Source organism: Synchiropus splendidus, chromosome 6 (genome assembly GCF_027744825.2).
Source record: "Synchiropus splendidus isolate RoL2022-P1 chromosome 6, RoL_Sspl_1.0, whole genome shotgun sequence".
Classification (NCBI taxonomy): Eukaryota; Metazoa; Chordata; class Actinopteri; order Syngnathiformes; family Callionymidae; genus Synchiropus; species Synchiropus splendidus.
The window spans coordinates 10,457,501-10,466,652 of record NC_071339.1 but is presented as its reverse complement, the minus strand read 5'-3'; the positions used below and the strand labels follow the sequence as shown (position 1 = coordinate 10,466,652).

The following is a 9,152-nucleotide window of genomic DNA, read 5'->3' as shown; positions in this document are numbered from 1 at the left end:
CGTACTATCTCGGCTATCTATGCTTCAGCCTTCATATCCAAATATATTAGTTCAACTCACTCAATTTTCATGTCAATAATAAACTCTCTGGATCTTTCACATTTATTAATGTTCGAGCATTGTTTTTTCTATAATTACCATGTCACTCTATAGTCACTACTTCAATCACTTTTAAGATTTTAAGAACTCCTTCCAGCTGGCCAAATTTTCATTTCGTATTACAATAGTGAGTGTTACACATTAAATACACAATTGGATCTGAGTGAAATATTTCAGACGGTCCATTGGAGTTGCGCCTCTCTATGATGGCGCTAGCCCGTGCATCAGAGTCAGAGCAGACTCTCAGTTGCGGGTCAAGGGATGTTCCCGTGTTTTACAATCTGACTGAGTGTGACTTCTGTAGCGTGTATGTGCAGTGTGTGTATTCATGTTTCACCCAAAATTGGGGACATTTTTCAGACTATAAGCATTTGGTGTCCCCAATTCAATAAGCTTCCATTTGAGGGTTAAAACGTCAAAATAGCTGGGTCAGTTTGCTGCAGAGTCCTGGTTCAGGTTAGCCATGTTTGTTGGATGGTTCGGTTTCGGGTGAGAGGCTGGGGAAAGGGTGATGGCAATAAGAGGGCCCCCAAAGTGAGTTCACCATAGTGTGTGTGTGTGTGTGTGTGTCAGTATGCTCTTGGCTTCTCAGTGGTGTCAAAATAAATAACAACATACGCTGTTCAAACAAGCCATGAGTCAGCTGACTGTGGACCTCAGTCGCCGGCTCAGCTGACCAAACCGGAGCAACAAGGCGGCCGCTCAGTAGTGAGAGGTGACGTGAGGCCACAGGAAGCGAGGCATCGCTTGAATGGCAGAGCATGCTTTTATTTATTTGGCCAGAGGCGGGGGGGCGACCCGTGGTGCTCAGGCCAGCTTCTGCGCCGTCTCTGTCTCCTGCTGGGTCACCTTCTCCTCCGACATGATGGTCATCCAGGGGGAGACGGAGCGAGTGATGGTCTGCTTCGCAATGTTGTAGTGGTTGATGAGGGTGAAGAGGCGCCCGCGACCCGTGGGCCCTTGAGGAGGGAAGTTTCCGTACATCCCCGCCGGCATGCAGCGACCCTGCTGCTCCCAGGAGACAGAGAATGGCTCATTCAGTTGAAGGAAAATACGTCGATACAAACATGAAAACTGGTCAACACAAAGTTACCATGTAGACGAAGCTGTCGGGACAAGGCTGCTCATACTGGTAGATCTTGTAGACGATGAGAAACACCACACACACCAGGAAGGCCAGAGCGCAGATCACCAGCAGGGTCACCTGCAGGAAGTCACATCTGATCAGGAATCCTGTTTCCATGGTGATGACGTGATCACTGACTGAGCGCGAGTCACGACCCTGCGGCGGTCACACGTCTAACCTGAAGATGAGCCCTAATGTAGTCCTGGCCTCCCACACAAGATGACACGACAAGCGTTTCAGCAAAACAGCGCCTTGACACGTCTACAGTCCATCAATAGAGTTCACGCATAGTTCCTGCTGGTATGTCTTCTGAGCAGTGGGAGGAAACTGGAGTTCTCAGTGCAAGAAACTTCATTGGGATTAGAACTGAGATCACACAGCAGATGCGTGTCAGTTTCCTACTTTCAGTCATGACTGGAGGGAAAGCTGCCTTCACAAAAGACTGCCTCTCAAGAAGTGAGACAGGGAGGTCCAAACATGTGATTGGGTCGCAACGCTTGGCCACGGTATGTTCGATTTTGTCAGGTGAGTTGTATAAATATTAGCTCTTTCCTTTTGTTTTTCAATGGAAAGAAACATTATAGGTCAGAGGTGCAAAGGAAAGGAAAGCTGTCTGAAAGAGTCGTTCCTAGCTCAGTTTGGATGCCTCCTGGAAAGCTGCACATCCTGGAACCACAGGAGAGACTCTGCCTCTTAAGAACCACCAGAAAACAGTCTGTAGAACATAGAACCCAGAGGCCTCTCTGCTAAAAGGTCTTGTGTCTGGGGTGTGTGCAGAGTTGGTCGCGATAATCGTCTCTGAAAATGGACACTGCTGACAATGGTAAATGTTAAACATGCTGAACATTTACAAGCAAAAATGTGCGTGAGGAGAGCCGATCCTTCCAGGCGCGAAGAATCAAGGAGCATTCCAACAGAGAAACATGGAAGGAAAGGAAACAGAGGTGCTTGCTATCGAGGCAGATGAGAATCAAACTGAGATGGACTGCTAACTCCATCCTGAAGCCTGCGTATGCCAAGTCAGAGACGCCTGTTGTGAGTCAGTTGGAGCCTAGTGTGCACTAGAATTTGGGCTATGGTTGCCATATTTCAGCGCAGTTGAGTTTGACACACTTCAGGACAGAAGCATAAAATGTGTTCCGGGCACTTCCATGCCAGTGATGGGCTGAAGAGGCTTCATGAAACAGTGTCCTGATTTTCAGAGCCCACTAGGTGGCAGTGTGATTTGAAAATCCATTTCAATAAAACCTTGCCACCTACTGAGCAGAAGTTCTCCCATCACCCTGATGTTTAAGCTTATGCATACAGGTTCAACTCAAATCAGATGATACGGCTATCGAGGAACAGCATCATCCAGCACTTTAGAGCCTCTCTCACCTGGTCTGACTGAGCATCCCAGGTTGTCCTGACCATTGTGTAGCGAAAAACATTCCTGAACAAAAGCAAACAGATGCTTTTGTTTGCTTTTGTTCAGGGATTCCTCCATGGTTGTTGTTGTTGTTATCATCCTAGCTGCCACGTGTCTTGTGCATCAGTGTGATCAGTGGACCAGGAACTCCTGCACTTAGAAAGGTTCCCTGTTGTCTGGAGAGCAAACTGTGAAATGTAATTTAATCTTTTTTTGTTAACTTGTTAAAGTCCCACCACTAATTATAACGTGATCCATGAGTTACAAAACTTGTTCCTGAAATTGTGCAAATTAAAATGGAATGATTTTAGTTTTGAAAAACCTGTTGATCAACATCACACGACTTCAGCTCAGTTGAAAGCTTGATAACATGTAAACAGACTTAAAAATCCTCAGTGTGCGGATGCTATAGCAGGAGCGGATGAGGAGGCAGTTGGGCGGCGCTGTTCAGACGCTCGAGCCACATAAAGCCGTACAAAATCTGACTGTATTGCAGCTTCTCTGGTGGCTGCTATAAAATCCAAGTGTCTCCCCATGATGCTGCAGTTTCCTTTCGTCTCACACAGATGTGAACTGTGAATGACTCAAGGTCTCTGTCTCTATTGCATGTTGGGAGCAAAGCTCGGTTCTCGCTGAAATGTTCCAACTGTGGCCTGAGTTAGCCACGCTGCCAATGCTCATCTGTTGAGCTCAAATGTTCCTGAGCTCTGGCTGTATGGCACAATCCTGACACAAGGCAGAGGAGGTGCGAGATAAGGTGCTGGGAGACCGCCGCCATGGCAACGGCTGAATTAATGAAGGAGTCGGGGAGGAGGGGTTAAGTGAACGGTGGAGCATCATGTCTAGCTTGACTGGATCACATGAAGGTGGGGGTGGGTGCTGGGATGACAGCTTGAGTGTGTGTGTGTGTGTGAGTCAAAGGTTGCTTACTTTGACTCGCTCGGAAACACCTTCGATGATGCTGATGGAGAACTCTGCCATTTTGGGGGAGCGCAGCTTTCCTTTCTTGTTCTCCTCATATTCAGCCTTGGTCTTCACCACCACCTGCTCGACACAAACAAACACCCGCAGAAGGGTTGAGACCAATCTCTTTCTCTCTTTATGTAATCCGCCTTTGTAGTTTTCAATAGTAGTCACTTGAAACAGATGCTAGACTTCCGCGAGGAGTCACATCTTCACGAGCGAAAACTGTTTGAAGAGAGTGACTTGATTTTGTATCATCGACACCCATCACGTTTCACTGAGCTACACAGAGTTGGCCACAAAGCATCACTCAGAACACCGGGTAGTAATAACAGATTCATGCAGCTACTTCATTTGATTTTCATGCATTTTACCTTTGTGTGTTTAACAATGTCAAGAAACATGCTTCAAATAAAATGCAACTTAGTATTTTTAAGGGTCACCATAAAAATACTGTTTTTTTTAGTTTTTTGTTTTGTTTTGTTTTTAAAAAACACCTTGCTTCTTTGAAACAACCACTGAAGTGATCCATAGTCTTTGGCTTTCACAGCTGTGGCTGTTTGGGATATATAAACCCATTTTAAACAGATAAATACCGTTCACATTATTCATCTGGGAGCTTATGGTTATTGTTGTTGTGGCAGATGAGGAATATTACACAGTAATACTGTGTAATAAACAACACAAATGTCCAATAAATCACAGAAACTAGAGCCACAATAAAGGCATTACATATCAATGCGCAGCCGCATCGCTCCAGTCACATCAGGTGCACAGGCGACGGTGTGATCGAACAAAAACAAAGCCTTCTTCGACCACTATAAACAGCGCGGTGTTTGTTTCGTTTTTTCCAAAACATGCGATAGAGATCAGACAAAAGAAGACGAACCTTCTCCGTGGCGGGGAACTGCAGCTGGCTGGCGTCCAGAGGTGTGATGAGAGGAATGGTGTCGAAGCCGTCCTCGCACACCTTGCCGTTGTTCTTCTCGCTGAAATTGTTTCCCAGTTTCACCATGGTGGACGGAGACAGCAGCGGCTGAGGAAGGAAGGAAGGAAGTGAACACGCTGAGGCGATGCTTGCAGCACAAAGACAGACGGAAGCTGCGCGCGCGGCCGCGGCCGAATCCGCGACACGAACCTTGGACAGAAAACACGCCGGGTTTAGGTCAGAACAGCTTCCAGCTGAGGGTCTCCAGTGGTCTGTGCTCGGTCCTGGTGGCGGGTTTGACCTGGGATTCGCTTCTGGTGCAGAGAGCGGAGCTGCTGGTCAGAGTGGTGCTGATGCTGCTTCTGCTGCTGCTGCTGATGATGATGTAACGTCCTCATTTACATCCGACTCATGTGACTGGAGCTCTGGAGTCACATCATCGCCCAGGCTGCTGGAGGAACAGCATCATCCAGCACTTTAGAGCCTCTCTCACCTGGTCTGACTGAGCATCCCAGGTTGTCCTTTCCTCGCTGAGACAAGTTCCCATCACATAAAGTAAAGATGTACCGTAATGTCCGGACTATAAATACTTTTTTTCTCGCGGTCTGAACCCTGCGGCTCATACAAATACGCAGCTAATATATGGATTTTTATGCATCATGCTGAAATGACAGGCGTTTTATTGACGTGGTGTCGGAACTTCAGACTTCAGAAAACAGTGCATTTGAGAGCTTTAATGTCAATAAAAAATATGAGGACTTCATGGATTAAGTTCAGAACATTGCCTTGTTTGTTTCATGAGTCAGTCACTATGCTGGATCCCATTTTGAAAACTAGTTTAGACGTGATCCTCATGCATTTTTATGCCGGGTCCACCACTGACCTTTCTACGCTGCATACAGCACCACTGCACCCGCGGCTTATAGACCAGTGCGTCTCACGTATGAACAAGAAACGGAATTTACTGTTTATAGAATATATATACAGTTGGACCTCGAACGTCCCGGACTTCGGACAAATCGGAGTTCGAACAAAAATTTCGAGATTTTTTTGCTTCTGATTTCGAACAAAAATCCAGAACTCGAACGCCCCCCAAAAAAGCCGGAAAAAACATAACGTGAGCGGACCGATCAGCTGACCCACGACCCACTTTGTTATTGTGTATAACGCAACCTCTGTACGCAGACGTGTCCTGTTAGTTACATTTACTGGCTGTTTTTTCTTCATATTGAGGTGTAAAACCTTTCCTGTCTCCACACTGGACCGTGGTAGAGTGTCACAGGGGAGGTGCTCGCTCTCCACACCTCCGAGGCTGGAGCGCACACTCCAGGGTTTGCGGACACACACATAGACGAACAGCGCACCTGCAGCAGACACTCTACATTCACTCACTTGGAACGCATTATTTCTTTTTCCATTCATTGTAATGGGGAAAAATCGATTCAGAATCGCTCCTGAACGGCCGTCTGGAACGGATTGTGGTCGAGAACTGAGGCACCACTGTACTGCTTTGCAGGCTGATGCTTCAGTTGAGCCACATAGTGTAGAATTCCTAAACAATGCTTTTGATCGAGCTGGAACACATAGCAAAACAGAAAAAAAAAAGAATTGACCAGTAAAGGCCATCTAATCTAATGATCTTAATCTAAAAGCAACTTTACAGAGTTTCTCCCAAGTGAGGGCATGAGAAAGCCACACACCAGGAATTGTTTGGGGATGAAAAAAGAGCGGTTTAAATTCCACCAGTGGAATGAGGACTTTGAAGTGAGGTCAATACACATTCCATTAAAAGGCTGTTTGGTAAATGGAATCAGCATTAGATGAGTGTTTTGTGGTGGCTCTCGAGCTGCACTTTGTCCAGCGGCATGATGTGAATCTGTCGACTCGACGACCATTCAAACCACCAAGGAGACTAAACAAACCCACGTGATTCCGTTTAGGTCACAGGACACCACTGCTAATCTCAAGCCCCTGTTTCATTCATCAAAGCCGAGCTTCTTTGAATAGTTTGTGCAGCTCCTGATTCCATCCTGGCACAAACATTCGCCTACAATACTGTGTCAACACCACCCAATCATCCTGACCATTCAAAATGATGGGACGCTGATACGTCTATCAAACTGCCATTTGTCCTGCCCCTCCCCTCTCTGCTTTCACACTCTCACTGCAGTGAGCCGTACAATGCTATGAAGGCTGAGCAACAGGCCACACACAGGTACAGTGATACACAGTGAAACACAATAAAGGAGTGCCCATGGAAACAAAAATATTTATTGAATAGTCACACAACACACAAAAGGATTTCATTGAATAAAGACGTTACGTCTTGACCACAGGAAAATGAAGGAGATTTTGCTTCAGCCTTTCTGTGTCTCTTACATGACAAAGTTTTTCCTCTGTACTAGGTACGAGGTATCATGAAACTTTGGACTTGGACAACTCATTTGATGAAACCTCACATCATATCTAAACCAAGAGTGCCATCTAGTGTCTTCTGAAAATGAGGACTCTGTTTCATCACCCTGCAATGCTGTTTTATGATACCCCATCTACCTACCACTACTTTGTACTGCCAAGGGACTTCTCCCTTGATCTTTCTATGAGTTCAGTTACTGTATAACGTGTAATACACATGTCATTTTTGACATGGCTGTGACTTATTCTGTTTGTTTATATAGTTCAGCTGTGCTCTCTTTTCTGCAGAGATGAACACATGAGCATGTACAGTATACATAGCCATCATCCAACAAATGTCCTGGAGACTCTTGTAGAGTAGGAAAGTGCGGTGACAAAACTCACTTTGCTCACGTCGCAGTTTTCCTCTCGGGGAACTCACACAGTGTGACGTCTGTTCTCTGAAAACTGACTGCTGCTGTGTCTTTAAACTGTGCTTGGACTTTTGCCCGGAGTTTCACTTCCCATCCAGCCACATGGACTCTGCTCCGCCACGCAGAGGGAGCCTCTTCCTCCGCTCGAGAGCAGAGCTGTCAACCGACCTGCAGCAAGGACCTACTCCTGCTCCCCGGCAGCGCCTCCTCACAGAGAACGACTGGACACTGAAGGTGAGGAGAGCTTTGTCTTCCTCCTCTGCTCACCTGCTTCCATCAGGCTCTCGGGTTTGTTCTGTTGCTGACCTGCTGCTTTTTTTGTCTGGTTTAAATCCCTGCTGCTGCCACTGGAGCATTGTCCGTTCCAACCACACAAAGCCTCTTCTCGTGTGACACGTTGATCCAGCAGTTTGTGGTGGGTGTGATGCCGGGTCCGTAAATCGATCCGCTCCATTCAGCCATCTTTTGTCAGACTTGAAAAGAAAGGGTGACATAACTTGAGAGTTGAGATGATCGGGGGTGTTGTTCGCCGGCGTCTGAGTGGAAGTTTGCCTCTGTTCCCACAGCAGGGAGGAAGTGCCACAAACAGGATGTTAGTCTGGAGACACGCACGCTCTCTGGATGAATGGACTCTGAAAGGTTCTGATTTGAAGCGGCTGAGGTTTCAGTATTTTGGGGAGGATGAGGTCACTGAGGCACACCCTGAGGTCCAGACTGGCGTTCAACAGTGGCTGTGAGTCACTTGCCGGCTCGGATGTTGAGTTTCCGAGCACATCAAGAATGTTCTGCCTGGAGTGATGACCTCACGGCCTGTGACTTAATGCACCCTGCTTCATACTTTCATTACATTTCTGAGCAGGAAAATCCATCCAAACATAAAGACATGCACTTCCTGTCACTGCTGAATATTTCCGAGTCAGAGCCCCCTCCCCCCCCCCCCTCGGCTCAGGAGTTTTTCACATGACACAAAAGTATTGCGGGGAGGGGGGTCAGATGTTCAGTCTTCATGTAGCTCCTCACTCATCAAACCAGACTGGGATCTCAGCTGCTCACACAAGCTGGAGCTGTGGCATCACAGAAGAGAGCAAAGTTAGATGTTACCAACAAAAACATCAGAAATATGAAAGAAAACTAACACAAGACGATTTTTTAAGTTTGATAGTAGAAGCTTTGGAAGCTGAGGAAGCAATGGAAAAGTTCTACATGGCCACACTAAGAAGGACCTGTGAGGCCCAGTGGCATGAGTCAGGTCTATGTGAAGTGGAACTCCTGAAGAAGGGCTCAGAGAAATGTCGAGCTAAGTAAAGAAGATTCTCAAACTTCCCAAAGCTGAAAGGAAAGGTGGGGCCTCAGTCAACCTCCGGGGACTCGGAGTAGAACAGCTTGTCTGTTAGCTTTTCTTTTTGATTTACGCAAGTCCCCAACAACGTACAGCAACGTACGTAGTAGTTGCGTGTGTCTCACTTTTTAACTATGTCAAAAAAGCACTATTTTTGTTACTTAGTATTCATTTGGACAAAATGTTTTGTGTACTTTGATGTCGTCATGTGCCTCTCTGCCGCCTTGACTGTTATAATAACCAGTTGCAGTGACTATCATCTGATAGTAAGTCCAGGATTAAGTATATATATATATATATATATATTCCATGCTGGCTTGCCTGCAGGCTGGCTCAAGCACCGACGGAGGCGGACTCAGGTCCTCCTTCCATCGTGGCCTGCTTTCCGTTTTGGCTGACCAGGGGCACGGAGCACTTGGGTCGCGGGCTGGCTCAATCTCTGAAAACCTGGGGCTTAACTC

The 9,152-nt window shown here is 46.7% G+C and overlaps 2 protein-coding genes across 2 annotated transcripts in view; one reads left to right on the top strand and one right to left on the bottom strand.

The window, feature by feature from the left end:
• Positions 1–447: 447 nt before the first annotated feature.
• On the bottom strand, positions 448–4,925 carry LOC128760769 (neuronal vesicle trafficking-associated protein 1-like). Its single transcript, XM_053868424.1, has 5 exons — positions 4,735–4,925; positions 4,486–4,632; positions 3,564–3,677; positions 1,193–1,303; positions 448–1,107 (listed from the first exon to the last, which is right to left on the bottom strand). The coding sequence occupies exons 2-5, from the start codon at positions 4,609–4,611 to the stop codon at positions 907–909; spliced, it is 552 nt and encodes a 183-aa protein (XP_053724399.1). The 5' UTR covers positions 4,612–4,632; positions 4,735–4,925; the 3' UTR covers positions 448–906.
• Positions 4,926–7,438: 2,513 nt separating this feature from the next.
• Positions 7,439–9,152, top strand: part of LOC128760068 (transforming acidic coiled-coil-containing protein 1-like) — a 30,040-nt gene continuing 28,326 nt past the window's right edge. The window contains exon 1 of the mRNA XM_053867039.1: positions 7,439–7,586. The gene's annotated coding sequence lies outside the window, so the exon portion shown is untranslated. The remainder of the gene's footprint in view (positions 7,587–9,152) is intronic.

Bases quoted from the DNA above. Each gene is read 5' to 3' on its own strand.
- LOC128760769 (XM_053868424.1), bottom strand. From the start codon at position 4,611: ATGGTGAAACTGGGAAACAATTTCAGCGAGAAGAACAACGGCAAGGTG. The intron at 1,304-3,563 runs GTAAGCAACCTT...GACTTCCTGCAG, and splicing joins GTGTTTCCGAGCGAGTCAAA to GTGACCCTGCTGGTGATCTG. The intron at 1,108-1,192 runs GTAACTTTGTGT...TCCTGGGAGCAG, and splicing joins CCGACAGCTTCGTCTACATG to CAGGGTCGCTGCATGCCGGC.